General features: G+C 56.0%; 1 protein-coding gene across 1 annotated transcript in view; it reads left to right on the forward strand.

Annotated features, from left to right (window-relative positions):
• TRABD2B (TraB domain containing 2B) overlaps positions 1–10,014 on the forward strand; it is a 216,034-nt gene extending 206,020 nt beyond the window's left edge. The window contains exon 7 of the mRNA XM_030870075.2: positions 5,474–10,014. Coding sequence (XP_030725935.2) covers positions 5,474–5,693 — 220 coding nt within the window. The 3' untranslated portion in view covers positions 5,694–10,014. The remainder of the gene's footprint in view (positions 1–5,473) is intronic.
• Positions 10,015–15,885: the final 5,871 nt, after the last annotated feature.

The following is a 15,885-nucleotide window of genomic DNA, read 5'->3' on the forward strand; positions in this document are numbered from 1 at the left end:
CCGGAGGCCTCGCTGAGGGTTTGTCGACTGCATGCATGAGTGAGAGAAGAGGGGGAGTGAGTGGGGAGAGGGCCGAAATGCCACCTGGAGCAGGCTGGCCTTGCCTCGCCCCTCATTACTCCAGATGTAAACACAGCGAAGGAAGTTTAGAGAAGCAGCAGCCCGTGGCAGGATGATTTATGGGGACCTGTGAAAGGGGCCCAGCATGTGTCCGCAGATGGCTATGCAGCAGCGGCAGAATGGTCTCAGGGAACCCCCACATCTGAGAGCCAGGAGCAGGCAGCCGGGCTGTGGCCAGGGGGCACGCCAGGGAGGAGACCATTGCCACGCTGTGTGCAGGGCACTGCCCCATTCCGTCAGATCTGTGACAATCCTTGGTTTGTACTTTTGCACAGCTAGGGCCTTGACTGGCCTCTGGGGGTCCTGCCAGCTCTGTTGTTCCCCCAGTCCCCCAGTGGGTTGGATAAACAAGGGAGCAGAGCACTGGGCCATCGGGAAGGACAGTCATGAGGGGGCAGGTGCAGGGAAGAGAGCGTTTCCCGGGCTCCGGGCATGGCTGGAAGCCAGGTGCAGAGGTGGGCGTCTGTATGTGGGGGCTGCAGAGCCCTGTAGATGCCACCATGCAGGGACGGGGGCTCAGGACGCACGTGCACAGGGGGTCATTGTCCTCCTGGGCCTTGGTTTCTCCAGAGGTTTGAGCAGATGGCCTGAGCCCCCGCAGAAGGGAAGAGAACCGTTTCCCCTCCCCCTGGGCCCCTGGGAGGGCTCTGCCCGCCTCCCGCTGACCTACCATCCTGCCCTGAGTTTCTCCAGCTCACCTTTCCCCCAGCACAGCCAGGCTTTCTCCTGGTACCATACAGGGTGCTCAGCATCTCTGCATGAGGCCAGGACCTCGTCTGATTAGAGGACGATGCCCCCAGGAGAAATGGGGAACAGGGTCACTCAGTGGATAAAAGCACAGAGGAGTTCAGGCAGAATCCCCGGCCCCTCCTCGTACTCGCTCGGAGGCTTAGAATAAAAAGATGGTGCTTGTAAGGCGGTGAGCTGGCCTCAGACCACCGGTGACACTCAGTAACAGCTGTCCCCAGTGTTGGTGGCTGACTCTGAGTCTGGTCTAGGATGCCACACGCCCCATCTCCCAGCAGGAAGCGGCTCCTGGGCCTTCAGTGCATATGAGGCTTGAATGAGCCCCTGGGTGAGCACATCATTAAACAGAAGCGAGTTGGCTACATGCCGGGTGCCCAGCCCGTGTCCAGTGCTGGTGGGGATAGAGCAGCAGGAGTCGTGGGTCATGGCTGGACAGGGACGGCTCCCTGCTGTGGTGCAGCCGAAAGAGCCCTGGAGTCACGGCCACTCTGCCTCTGCCTGGCCAGGAAGCCAGCCAGCGGGGGCTGGAGGGCTGGGGGCCCTGAGAGTCGAAGTGACCCAGTGAGGGGAGAGTGAAGGCATTCCCAGCAGAGAAGACCAGGTGGCCAAAGGCCTGGAGGCTGGCGTGGGCCTTAGATATCAGGACAGGGAGCTGTGGGCAAGCCGGTCACTTTAGATCTCTGCCTGCGTCTGACCGGTCTGCCCAGACAGTTCCAGCTGGGTCATATCGGGAGCTCCACCCCGGCCAGCAGGGCCACCCGTCAGCCAGGCCCTCATGCCCCCAACTCCATCTCCACTTTGTCTCCTCGGACTCCGCTGAGGAGCCCACCACCTTTGTATCGCAAGAAAGCCACAGCTCCAGGACTCCCCAGCCCCAGCCCTGATGGCTCCTAGAGACCCCCTAGTGCCAGGATTGGGGCCGTACTCCAGGAAGCCCTACAGATGAGCCTTGGGGCAGCCAGCTGACACGTCTCAGGCACCAGCCCTGCTTTCCTGGGCTTTATACCTGGGCTTCTGCCTAAGATCTCACTTCTGGCTTCTGCTGCTAGAAAACATTTTCAAGTCCGAGGGTCTGATGCTGTTCCTTCGTTGTACACACGGGGAAACTGAGGCCTAGAGGGCAGGACCTGCCCAAAGTCACGCAACAGACGGGGACGTCGGGCTTCCGCCTTCCACCCGGGCAGAGGGCCCCTTCCCACCAAGGGGCCCTGTCGGCTCCAAGCGCACTCGGCCCCTGGTGCCAGCCGTCTGCGGAGCCTGGGAACACTCAGTGTTTGGTTTGGCTTCGAGGCCACTTTGCCATGAGACGCTGTTCCCCAGCGAGGGCCTGGGGGGGGGGGGCGCTGGGATCCGGACTGGGCTTTGTGAGCAGAGTGGGCCCAAGAGGTGGGGGCATTTGGGGGGACTTTCTGTCCACACCCCACTAACCTCACCCCGTTTTCCTGGGACTCCTTCCAAGCAATAATTCCCCCACTCGGGCTCCAAGGGGGAGTTTGCATCTTTGGTTTTCAAAGTGTGAAAGCAAATGCCTTTGGGCGCCTTGTGAGACATGGTTTTCATGATTCCTACTTGGTCCTGCTTCTGACGGCGGGGGCTGCTGGGCCCCTCTCTGGGCACCCCAAGTGGCAGCTCAGCCTCCTCTCCTGAGCCAGCCTTCCTGGCCTCCCAGCTGCTCGGGCTGGAAAGATGGGGTCAGCAGCTGGGAGGAACCCTTCATTAGAAAAGAAGGGGAGGGAAGGGACTGTGGTAGTGATCCTGCTGGGCGTGGGCACAATACCCTCCAGGGACTGAGGCCACTGGGGGCCTCCTCTCTGACCCGGGCAAGCCTCCACCCACGGGTGTGCGAGGTCTCGGCAGGAAGAACCATGCTTCACTCCCGTGCTCTCCGTCTGCGCAGTTAGGGATGGTACCACAGCCCAGCTGGGGCCGGGGAGGCAGACAGCCTGGTGCACGTCCTCAGGCTCAGTTTCCCCATCTTGAAAATGGGAATAATGATAAGATGACACGTGTCTGCCGGCACACAGGAAGTGCTCCATAAATGGAGGATGCTTTTAGTGGGAGAGACAAGCACACACATAATAATAGTGCTAAAAATAGCCAACACCATACAGCACTTCCGGCGCGCCTGGCAATGTTCTGCACCTTACATATGAAACCCATTCAAACCTCGTGCGCATAAGTAGGTGTCAATGACACAGTGTGATCAGTGAGAAATGCGCAAGGCTTCATGGGAGACTCAACTCTCCCAGGTGGCCTTAGGGGCAGGAGGACAAATCAAAGAGGCCTCCAGGTGAGGAGACTGTTGAATCAGGCCTTCAAAGGTGAGTCAGGAAATGGCAGCAGGACATTAGGTGTGACTGGGGATGGTGGTGTGTGCTGGGAGAGGCCAGAAAGGTGAGGTCAGCCCGCAGCAGGCCACATGAGAGGTCTCGGGTGCTCTGAAGGCCAGCGTGGGGTGGGAGGTACAACGGGCCGGATTTGGGGGAGTCATAAGGGGCGTTCGAAGCTGCCTGGTCTGCCCCCTCCCTTCCGGTGCTTCCCACACAATCTCTGTTCAGGAACACCTTCCTGCCACCCGTGGTGTGTGACAAGCATTTGCTCCCTCCTCTCCTGATTAGTTCTCTGGGGATTTCTATAGACAGAGGAACACACACACCACAACTGTAGAGTCCAGGGTGAGAAGGACTCACACAAGGTTGTGTGGGTTCCTGTGGCCACAGCGTGACCAGGACTAGAGGAGAGGGGGAGGGACAGGGCAGGGAGTGACAAGCCCCTCCTTGTCTGAGGGCACACGGACACGGATGCCAGAGCAGGTGTCCCAGACCCGTGCAGGCAGGGATGTGCTTGTGACCCCCGGGCTGCCCTGCCCACCACCCCCCGAGGCTGAACCAGGCTGTGTGAGAGGGTCCGGCCGGGACAGAGGTGGGGCTGGGCTGCAGTGGTGATGATTACAGAGCTCACCGTGGTGATACGGCCAGTTTCCGGGCCTCATGCCCAGCATGTGGAAACGTGGCCAGTGTGGGACCGGGGAGGGGGGGAATCCCAGCTGACCTGGGGAGTGAACAGCCCATCAGGGAGGGAGGGTAAGCACTGCAGAGCAGGCAGTGTCCCACATGGAGGAGGCTGCCCACTCTGCAGATGCTCAGGGAGAGGCAAGCTTCCTGCCCCGCCATCAACTGCTGGTGAGCACCCACTGGGTGCCCGGTTCAGATCCTGTCCCTGCCGTGTGTCCTGGAGCAAGTTACTTACCCTCTTTGTGCCTTGGTTTCTTCACAAGTAAAATGGGATAATAGTCTTACCTGCCTCGTAGTGTTGTCGTGAGGATTAGATGTTAATGGGTCCTACGTGCCGGGCGCAGACGCCGCCGGGAGCGCCCTCAGCCATGTGCAAGCTGGACTCGCGGCCTTCACAGCTGACTGCAGTGTCACCTCTTCCTGGAGGCCATCCAGGCTCCACACTGGGTTGGGGCCCCTCTGTGCGCCCCCTGCCCCTGGCCTTCCCCTCCCATCTTTGACCCTCTGGGGTGATGGGCTTTGTCGGGTCCTCCCCCTGCATCTCCCTCTGCCTCCTGCCCCCCGGGGCTGCACAGGGCAGGCATGAGCCCATCGCTTCTGGGGCCCAGCCCTTTCCTTCAGCCCAGAGCCTTCTCCCCCTTGGTCTCTCTTTGTTATGCCTCCGTCATTGTCAGCTCTCTTCCCCAGTCCCTGTCCTGCCCTCTGCCCCTCTCTTTGTTCATCATTTCCTATCTCTCTGTCCAGGACCTGAGCCAGTAACCTGGTCCTGGCCCCCGCCCTCCCCTCGACTTCCCGATGCCACCAAGTGCTGGCCTTGACCCGCCAATTCCTTCTGCACTTCATCTCTTTTTATTTCTCTGTCTCAGTACTTCCCTCTCTTTCACGTAGGCTTCCTTGAGCCAAGAACCTCACCCATGACCTCCAAATTGGCTTCTATTTTTATAAGTTCATGAGGGACCACCTTCACTGACACTCCCTGTGATTAGGCAGAGCGAGGCCACCAGGGCGCCTGCCCCCAGAGGCGCCTGCCCCCCGAGGCGCCACCCCACCCCCTCTGTGACCTGGCCCAGGGAGCCTCGCTGAGCTTCCATTTTCTCATCCGGTGAAAGGGGCTAGTGCGGCGCATTGAACGTTTGTTTTGAGGACGAGAGATGCTACTTATAAAGTGCGGATTCCCAGTGGGCTCTCAGTAAACGATAGCGTGATAATGAGGGTGAGAAGGGGCGGTTGTTTGTGTGTTTCGTTTTGTTTTCTGTTTATTTCAGACTGGGGAGGGGAGGGCAGCAGGAGGCCAGGGGCACCTGCATACAGAGGTGAGAGGGCTGCCTGCTGCAGCGTGACCCCAGATGGATCTCCTCTGAAACACTTCACTTCTCTCTGCCTGGGACCCAGTGCTCTTGAGTGGTCACCCTTGAGGTCGACTGTGTGGCTCTGGGCTGCTCACTTTCCCTGTCTGAGCCCTTTGTTTCCTTCTCCATTTTATGCGGAAAAAACCAGATTCAATAAAAAGTTGGATCTGACCCCTAAGACCACAGCCCAGGACAAGGCTGCTGAGAGGCTGTTCCACGTTCCACGTATTTTTCTCCCTCCAGCACCACCGCCTCACCACCACCACTGCCCTTCCAGACCACGCACAGCTCTGGAACAGCCAAGCCCCCCTTCCAGCTCTCCGACCCGCGCCAGCAGCAGGAAGAGCCGGGGCTGGCCAGCAGCTCGGCGCCCAGCCGCTCACAGCCCGCCCTGGGCCTCCTCCCCGCCATCGCTGCCAGCATCACAGCCCCCTTCCTGCTGCACACCCTCGGGCTCTCCTGACCTCAGCCGCCCACCTCCCTGCCGGGTGCAGAGAAAGAAGCCAGAGAAACCGTTGGGAGGGTCTGCGGCCACACCCACGGCCCCTGCCACCACCTCCAGGGGTGCCGGACACCTCATGGGTAGTCCAGACGGGATCTGTTAGAACACTAGAGCTTTATTGTACCCGAGTTACATCTTCTTTTTTGTAGAAGGATCTTAATTTCCCATAGTGCTATGGGGCTGTTTTGTAAAATATGTGTCCATATTAAAAAAGGAAAATGTATTTATTCTACTGATAAAACTATTTTTATGTGGCCAATGTTAATAACACTTTAACTAGCCCCATCGCCAACCCAGGAGGTGAACCCACGTTGCCAGGGCGTCTGCCACCTCATGGGGACCGTGGCTTTGAACGGGCTTGCTTCTGGGTCAGCAGAAGCCTCCAGCGTCCGGGTTTGGCTTCTCCCACTGTAGGGACCTCAGAGGGAGGGGCAGGCAGACAGGCTTAGCTTTTGTGAAGCTGGATTTGGGAGCCAGAGATGTGAACGCTATCGGTCCTTCCTTCCCCTGGATGCATCCTAGGGCTGGGAAGGTACTTTAGGAAAGAGAATGCTGCTATTTTGAACACCCCGAGTGTCTGTGAACTGGCCCTCCAGACCTCTTGGTATGTGTTCCAGCCAAAGCTCTTGGATGGGGGAAGGGATGTTGGTGCTGAAGGAAGTGGTCCCACAGCGCCACGTGACAGATGGTTAAACTCGCCAAAGAGAGTAAGGTTGTTGCCCCAGGTCACAAAGCAAGTGGGAGATCCGGGCCATGAGTCCAGACCTCCCTGTTCTGGTATCGTTAATCCAGCTTGGCTTACAGGAGAGGCTGTTGAAGTCACGGCCAAGTGGGGTGAGCTGAACCGAAGGGCAGGAGTGGGCACTGAAGAGCAGTTTCAGAGACAGGGCCTCTAGGAGTCCCACGGTAATGATACTTGTAATGAGAGCTGCCATTTGTCCGGAGCCTGCAGTGTGGCAGGCATTTTGCACTTCCACTTTATCACAGATCCTCACGCCAGTTCTGTGAGATACAATTGGCCCCGTTCCACAGGTGAGGAAACTGAACCCCCATAAGAGACAAAGAGACTTGTTCAACGTCACCCAGCCCGGACGTGGCCCTAGATCAGTGTGATTCAAAAGCAATGCTTGTCTCCTAGACCATAGTCTGTTGTGGTCTCTTTGCACAGGGAATCTCCAAGGGAGGCAGGTCTCACCCAAATGGGCCAGCTCACGCTTCTTACTCCAGCCCAAGAGACCACTTGGCTACAGTGATCATGTTGGTCCCTCTAGCCAACGGGCTCTGGCAACGGGCTCTCCCACGTGTCCCATGTCCCAACTTGTCTTATCTTGAAGCCGATGAGAGGCTTTCTTGCCAAATCAGAGAGGCTGAAGGATAGCTGTGATGGGCCTGGTAAGGCAGAGCAGCCAAAGGGGGGCAAGCAGGCCAGGGAGACTCAGAGAAACTGACCAGCTCCTCTGTCCTCAAGGTGGTGGCTGAGAAGCCACAGGACCCAAGTTGGTTGCCTCCCAGCCCTGAACCCTCACTGGGCTGGCAGCTCATCAGTTACAGAGTCCTGGAACCCAAGAGCAGAAAGGGCCCCTTGTTTGACAAATAATAACAGTGAGAGTAAAAATAAGGCCCAGAGAGGTGAGGCATTTCCCCAAGGCTGCACAGCTGAGCAGGTCTGCTGACTCCCAGCTCAGTGCTCCCCGGCGTGATTGCGCCATGGGCTTCCCTGGCAGGCCTGGTAGTGTCTGATTAGAATCAGGGCCATTGTGCCCAGCTTGGCAGCGGTCTCCCTTCTGAGACAGTAGAATTCTGGGCAGCTCGTTGGATGGTCAGAAGTCCCACAGGCATCTTGGCAGGCAGCTGAATTCTTTTTAGCTCTGACCCAGATGGATGTGTTTGAACTTGAGATCTGGCAGGAGCCCTGAGCTCTGCTTCAGAGGGTCCAGCCAGCCCCATGGGTACCACACTGTAAACTGAACTTGACCCCAGCCAAGGCTGGAGTCCGTTTATCCTTGGCAGAAATGTGACTTCCTATTTCCGAGCAGGAAGGGGCTTAGCTGACTTACAAAGCAGACTCAGAAGGCCTGCTGGACATCAAATACATCGTGCAGAGTGCTATTTGGATGAGATAAGTGTAAAGGAATTAGAAACACACAGGCCAGATTCCCCACTGTTCGGGGCAGAGGGTGGCATGAGACGTATTGAGATGGAGCTTGAGGTTAATTAAAGATGAAGCATTTGGTAAACAGTCCATGCATCTGACCGCATGCCCAGATCTGTACCAGGCACGGGGCCAAAGAGGTAAATTAATGTAGTGTGTGATTATCAAACACACACAGTGCCAGGCTCTGTGTTGGGGCCAAATACAGCCACCTTCCTTGGCCTAGAGGAACTCATCAAGATGCAACAAGCAGCCCAATCCCAGGTTCTTAGAAGGAACTTTAAAGGTCATTCTGTCCAGGTCCATGATCACAGGCAGAGCCCCCAGATCCCTCCTCTGGGCAGGTTGGGAGATCTCAAACGCTCCCTCCACCAAGCACTCGAGTGTTTAAAGAAAACCACGTGGGCAGCCGGTGGATGGGCCAATTGATCAGGTAGACATGTGCTGATGGGACAGCCAGAGCCGGTGTGAGTTAGACAGACATCTGCAGCCTAAGTTCACTGGTCCCTGAGGACCAGCCGCTGGCCAGGGTTTGAAATGAACTGAACTTGCTGACGTATGTTGCAGAAGACCCGAGGCACATGTACAAAAATCTGCATGGCTGGGGCCCTTGAATTCTCTCTTCCTGGGCCCGGGAACCATCATCCCAGCCACAGCCACTCATGTGCTCTGGATGATCTATCCACCACTGCTGACATTTTTTCCAGCACATTCTGTGTGCCTCGCCTCATAAAATGCCCCTGTTGCTCTGAGAGCATCGTGTCCATGTCTTAAGACTTTTACATTTGACCTTGAGGCAGGCAGAGAAGATCAGGGACTGAGAGCCAGCATGTGAGTGGTGGCCCTGGGTCCCGTCTCTCAGGATGGCTGACGAAATGACCAAGGGGTTTTCTGGGTCAGCTCAGAATGGCCCTGTCTCCTAATCTCCCTCTGGGCTGTTCTGAGCACCAGCAGCCCGGTGAAGGCAGGGACAGTAAAGGTGTATAAGTCAAGCTGCAGGGAGCTGCAGAGGGCCAAGGGCCCCCCAGCTCTGACAGTCAGAGATCTAGAGTCTATGAAGCATGGAAGCTTGTGCCGACTGGCAAGTTTGCCTTTGCACAGAAAAACCATGACCGGATTTTCCTCACACTAAATGCTCTGTCACCCAATTCCTGGCCTCAGCTGGATTTGGGCTAGCCTAGGGACTCAGGATCCTTGTCCCACCTGCCCAGTCTCCATCCTGGGGCCATGATCACAAGGGGTCCCAAAGAAAGGTCCTCCACCAAAGGGAAAGTATAGGAAAATGCCACGAAGGACAAGAGAGGTTCTACCTGGGAATTGCAGTTTTGCTGGTACTCTGTGTGGCAGAGAACAGAACTGGGGCTGGTGACGTGTTCCTCAGCCTGGCTTTCTACACCCTCCACAATCAGACCCTGCTGACCATGCCAGCCTCGCTTCTCATCTCTCCCACCCTGTGCCTGGCCAGACTGAAGCATATTTGTCATTTCCAGAATAGACAGGATGTTTCACACATGCTGCTTCCTAGGCCTGGAAATGCCCTTCTATTACCCTTAATTGCTCGTACTTTGAAGATCAACTCAGATAGTACCTCCTACAGGAAGCCTTCTGCGTTGAGACCGTCTATGCCTCTGTTCTCCTATCATACCGTGAGCTCCTTTATGGCAAGGATCATGTGAATTCATCTTTGTGTCCTCATCAGACATAAAGATGGCACTCAAGAGATGTGTAGAGAGGGACGGAGGAAGAAAGGAATGAAAGAAAGAAAGAAGAAGAGAGGCAGACCTTAACTCTGCTAGTGGAATAGTCTTCGCAAAGGCAAAGCTGTCGGAAGACGGCAGGTGCCCCTAGAAGTGTTGAGTTTCCCGTCAGGAGCAGCGTATGAACAGGGGCAGTAGGCACACTGGCTGGAGATGTGGTAGGAGAGCTGAAGTCTTGGCAAGGGAGTGGGGTACGGTCCCTCCCGGCTCTTGAATGCTCAGGTTCTTTGAACATTGTTATGTTTCCAAAAATTCATCTAAGCAGCCAAAAAAATCACCCGGCCTGGCTGTCTAAGCCAGTACGTTCCAGAAATCAGTCCAGCCTCACCTCCCCGCCCCCCCACCCGCTTTCTTCAACAGCCCAGCCGGGCCTGACGAGAATTGGCAGGCTCGCCTGCTGCCCTGGGGCAGGGGGACTTCTAGGCAGTGGGGGAGGGCTGGACCGGAACCTAAGCCCCTGTTCCCAGCCCAGAGCTCCTTCCCTCCCTGCCCCCCATCCCCGACCTTGGGGGAGAGAAAAGGGGGATATGAGAACTGACTGAGCCCTGCCTGGCCCTTTGCCAGGGGCATCAGCACACCCTCAGCTCTTCCTACTCTGTCTCCACACGTGGGCTCTTCCTTGCCAGAGATATTCGAGATACTCCTTCACTTTGCTGAGTGACCTGGGGCAAGTCCCTGCCCCTCTCTGAGCCTCTATCTCTTCATCTGTCAAGCAGAGACTTTGTTGCCTGCTTGGACTGTTCTAGGGGTCTGGGGGAGCACCGGGGCTCCACAGTCTTGAGGCTCCGCTAAGGTGTGGTGCCGCCCCTCCCCAGGCCCAGTGCTCGGCTGTCCTCCCAGGACCCGTGGGCCGCCACGGGATAGGGAGCGTGTGGCAGGCAAGGGAGGTAAAGAGTAGCACGCCTCAAAGGGCCTCTGCATCCCAAGTCCCATTGCGAGGAAAGTGGGCTTTCAACAAGACCCAAGTCAAAGAAGTTTCCAGCGGGGCTCTCAAACATCTTGGGCCCCCATTGGGCCCCCACTGATTCTTGGCCAGATGATGTCCTAGGCCAGAGCAGGGGAAGCCAGAGCCCCTGCCCCATTCCTGGGCCTCAAAGAGACTGCAGGACATCCTGGCCTGACTCTCACTGTGTGACACAAGCTTCAAATCTTAATGTATTGGAAACGTATTCGTGCTGTCGTCCTTTCAATCACCTCTTCCCCTCACCTCTGTGAATTTTCATGAAGAGTTCTTTAAGAATATAATAGAAGACAAAGAAAGATACTATTAATGTTATTTTGCCAAAAATATTTTTGTAGCATAATATATTAATAAAAGACATGATGACTTTAACGTGATGGTGTCTCTGCGTGCCGATGTCTCCCCTCCTACTGCCGGGGAACGTGTGGGAAATTGCCTTTACTGGGAGGGCCAGGACCTGAGGCGGTGACGCAGAGGAACTGGCACGGGCCCGTTTTCCACGCAAAAACACAGGCAGGTTCTGGGAGGGTAGTTTGGGCAGGGGTCCAGTGACTCAAGAGGCTCCATGCCAAGTGGGGTCTGGAGTGCCCTCTCCAGCCATGTTCACCTGAGCAACCAACCTAGAACCTAGCTTCACCCTCGGGGCCCCCTCTCTCTCTCAATCCTCACCCATCAACACCTACTGATTTGGCTTCATTAATCCCTCCACCTCTCTCCACACTGCTCCAGGTCTCCTCACCCTCCCCTGCCACCTACAGCTGTGTCCCTTCTGCCCACTCTCTCCCCTGCAGCTAAAGTGAGCTCTGTAAACCACAGCAATGACCACGAACCTCCCTGGCTTTTTAAAACTCATCCATGTCTCCTCACTGTTCCCAGGACAAAGGTCAAGGTCACACCAGGTGCTCTGAGACCAGGCCCTGCCCATGTCCCCAGCACGAAATTCCCATCTTACCCATTCTTCTCCCGGTTTTCAACACTCCAGGGTTGCTGGTTACCTCGGTGTTTCCTGAACTCGTCCTTCTTGTCCCCATCTTCTGCCTTTGCACACACTGTTCCCCCAGCGCCCCTTGTCTTTCTGCATCTCTACCCCTCGCTCATCACTTGTACACACCCTGCACGACCCAGCTCCAGTGGTATCTGCTCCGCGAAGCTTCCCTGACTCCTCAAGCCAAGTTAGCCCCTCCTCCCCTCCGTCACCACAGCACCCCATCCGCTGTGTACCTGGGTTGTACGGAAATGGCCTTCGTGTGCCTGTCCTTCGCCTTGGCTTCCAGGGGCCAGCACCGTGGTTGGTCATCTCTGTATTGTCAAAGCACAGGATCTGACATCTAGTGGGTGCTCGTGGAAGAAAGGCACAGTCAATGAAGAGGGAAAGGAAGAAGAATGGGAGGGAAGACTTCAGGTAAAATATAGATGAGCTTTTATATCATATCAGACATCACACTTCAAGTATTAGCTGGCTGGGATCTGCACAAGGGGTCCGTGCTGCAGGGTCCACCGGGGAAGAAAACATAGCCCCTGGGACTTGGTGGGGGAAGGGGGGCAGGTTACTGAGAGGTTTGGAGTGGGCGAGGTCTCTAGTTCTGAAACCCTGGAGGCTTCATCAGAGGCAATTCATTGGCCGTGGTTAATGAGTCCTTGCTGGCTCCTACAAGAGTAATGCGGGGGCTTCACTGGTGTCACAGTGGTTGAGAATCTGCCTGCTAATGTAGGGGACACAGGTTCAAGCCCTGTTCTGGGCAGATCCCACATGCCGCGGAGCAACTAGGCCCATGAGCCACAACTACTGAGCCTGCGCGTCTGGAGCCTGTGCTCCGCAACAAGAGAGGCCGCGATAGTGAGAGGCCTGCGCACCGCGATGAAGAGAGGCCCCCACTTGCCGCAACTAGAGAAAGCCCTCGCACAGAAACAAAGACCCAACACAGCCAAAACTAAATAAATAAATTTTAAAAAATAAAAATAATAAAATAAAATAAAAAAAGAGTAACGTGGACTGCACGTGGGTGCCATCCCCACCAGGTAAAGATGATGACGCAACTGGAAGCTAGCGTTGGTTGAGCATCTATTATGCATCAGACAACATTCTACACATTTGTGTCTTAAATTATTTTATTCTCACAACTATTCTTCCTTAACTCTATTTTACAGATGAAGTAACTGAGACACAGAGAGGTTAAGTAACTAGTACACAATCACACAGCTTGGAAATGCTGGAGCCAGGATTGGAACCCAAGTGGTTAAGCTCCAGGACTATTCTCTTAACCTGTACTCAACCATGCTGCACTGTCATGTGTGGACTGCAGCCTGTGAGGTGGGCAAGGAGGCCTCTGCATCCCCATTTCACAGGCCAGGTGGGTAAGGTTAGGTCCCATCTGAGGCCCAATGCGATGAGCCTCTTCCATGTCCCGGAGCCGTCCCAGACCTCTGTCCCACCCAGCAGCTCTGGAAGAGGCTCCAGAGAAGAAGTCTCCTGCTTCCCACCCACCGTGATGGTCTTTAGCGTTGACATCAATAGTGTGACGATCCCTGCTGTGGCCTGTGACCCCTGCCTGGCTCTGAGGCCTCTGGCAAGCTCTGCCCCTCTCCGGACCTGTCTCCTTCTTTGCATGAAAGGAAGTGGAGTCAATTGTAGTCACTAAAATTCCTTGAGAAAGAGCAACCTCCCTCTTCGTTTGGAGGGCTGCCTCCTGGGCGCCTGAGGTAGGAAGGAAAATCACCACCCTCTCCCACGTCAAAGGAGGTGGAGGGAAGATCGTCTGTATGACCAGGGGGAGGAATTTTGTCATTTTGCTTCTGAAAGGGAGGGCAAGAGAAAGAAGGAATCAAGAGAAGGAAGGAAGGGAAGGGAGGAGCTGGGAAGATAGAGAAACTAAGGGAGGTGGGAACTGCGCCTCCTGGGTGGGGAGAGAACCTGCAGATAATAGTCATTTCCTGGCTGCAGTGAGAACCCTAACTCCATCTTCTCTGCTGACCCCCAGGACATTCTCCGTTGCTTGTGAAGACTGGGGATGGGGGGGGCATGGAAGGGGCTGATTTTCACTGCCAAGTTGACAGGGAGTGAAGCGGAAGTGGCAAGGTCAACGACAGGGAGCTGGAGGCCAAGAAGACCACCTGAGTGTGAGCCCCAGGGAATCCACCGACTCTAGGAGGGCTTGGACTCCAGCCACAGAGCTGGTGTCCAGGACCATCTTAACAAGGGGTGTTGGAGCCAGAATGTCCCGGCCATGTCTGGGTTGCAAGTGGACAGAAATCACAAGCTTAGACCTGCCAGCCTTGGACACCCATGAGCTGAGAGTTTGGGGAGCTCCAGGGCTCCCTGCGCTGTCGAGGACCTCCCCCGCCCCCACGCCCCCCACCTCCACCTCATCATTACCTTCCAGGGCTGCCGCAGTGGAGGAAACACCCTGGCCTGCATGATTCCTGGATGGATAGGCCTGGGAGGGGCGAGGGAGCTGGGGGCCTCCAACTGCAGCTCGCTGCAGCCAGGAGGCCAGGCAAGTGGGCCAACCCCTGTTACACGGCATCATAAAAAGGAATTATTTTCAGAAAATATTCATAAAACCCTGTCTTATGTCAGTTCTGGGCTTGCAAAACAGATCCTGTGCTTTCTCCATTTGTATTTTCCATTTCTTCCTCCCTGATCAGCCACAAAAAAAGAAAATTTCCAACCTGAAGACACAAGTCCCCAGACAAAGATTGGAGACTCACAGGCTCCCCAGACGATCCCTCCCCGGTTATCTCCTCTTCCCTGAGACTCGGGAAGCATGGAAAGGGGGCTGAGCAGGATGGTAATGGGGACGGGACCGAGGAATGCAGGAGGAGACAGGTGAACAAGAAAGAAAGCAGTACAGAAAGATGGAGAGAGGATCCAGAAGGAGTGAGGGATCAAAAGGGAGAGACAGACCGTGCTGGGGAGAGATGAAGAGGAGAATGAAAGAGTAGTCAGGAGGGGCTTGGGTGGAGAGAAAGAAAAACACAGATGAGAGAGGGCCCAGGGGGAGGGACAGGACCCCCTGGAGTCAGGACACAGCAGGGTCTCGGCCAGAGTGAGACGGCCCCAGAGTGGGTTCCCAGCACAGGCTGCTGATCGGACCTCTAGGGGCACACCTGGGGGAAAGCAGTCTCCCCCTCCCAGGGAAACTTGAGAACACGAATTGCCTACTTGGCTAACCCGTATTCACTAGAGCAGTCCCTTACCCTTTATCCTCCAACAAAGGTTCTCCAGGCTCAGCCCAAGTCACGGGCTGGTTGTCAGGGGTCCTGGGGCCTGGGCCTGGCTTTGCCCCCGAGTAGTCCTGTGCCTCTCTCAGCCTCATTTGCTTCATCACTATAATGGGGATTATAAAAATAGCCCTGGCACAGGTTGCAATAAGGTTGTAATGAGATAGTGGATGTAAAAATGCATTGGAAACCAAGGCCCGACACACATTAGAGGTTATCTCTGCCCCTGCAGACAGCAGAGACCAGCAGCCAGGTGGAGGGCTGGGAAGCAGCCCCCGCAGGGGAAAGCAAGCATTTCAGCCCCAGAGGGCGGGTTCCAGGCACAGCCAATGGCGATTGCCTGCCCAAGTGGTGAGCAGGGACAGGCCTGGGCCACGTCGCTGCACACACTTAGAAGCTTGTTCTTTATCAGGAAGGCAATGGGGGCCACTGAGGTTAGCTGTGTGGCCCTGAGCACGTCACCTAAGTTCTCTGTTCCCCTGGCATTATGGTATTTGGTGGATCTGTGATTTTTGCAAATCACCCTGGCTGTCCTGTGGAGACTTAAGGGTGCGTGTGCCCTGGGTTAGGGCAGGAAGGGGGAGGTCGGTGGAGGGGCAAGTCTGGCCCTCGGGAGTTTATTTTCACCCCGAGACTGATCCTGACCCTGAGCTCTCAGATGTGGAGTGGGAGACGTGCCCACTGTCACAGGGATCGGTGGCCTCAGGGGCCCAACTGAGGAGACCTAACTGCCTTCGGACCTGGAGGATGCAGGGAAGGTTGCAGCAGGAGACTGGGCTCCGGTGAGGCCTGGGGTCGGGTGTGAGGGGCTGCAACCTGCAAGGCACTGGGACTTTGCCCTGTGGGCAGCAGAAGCCATGGGAAGCTTTAAGACAAAGTGCCTCGATGTGGTGTAAAAGCCTGATGGCCTGGGCCTGATCGCTTCCTCCCACTGAGTCTCAGTGTTCCCATCAGCAAACTGGGAGAAGAAAACCCCAGCCCCACAGAGTTCCCATGAGGACTTCAGATAAAGTGTCTGTGCTCGTAGAACCTAAGTGCTCTGAGTGCTTTGTGGTGGTGGTG

Source organism: Globicephala melas, chromosome 1, assembly GCF_963455315.2.
Source record: "Globicephala melas chromosome 1, mGloMel1.2, whole genome shotgun sequence".
NCBI classification, from domain to species: Eukaryota; Metazoa; Chordata; class Mammalia; order Artiodactyla; family Delphinidae; genus Globicephala; species Globicephala melas.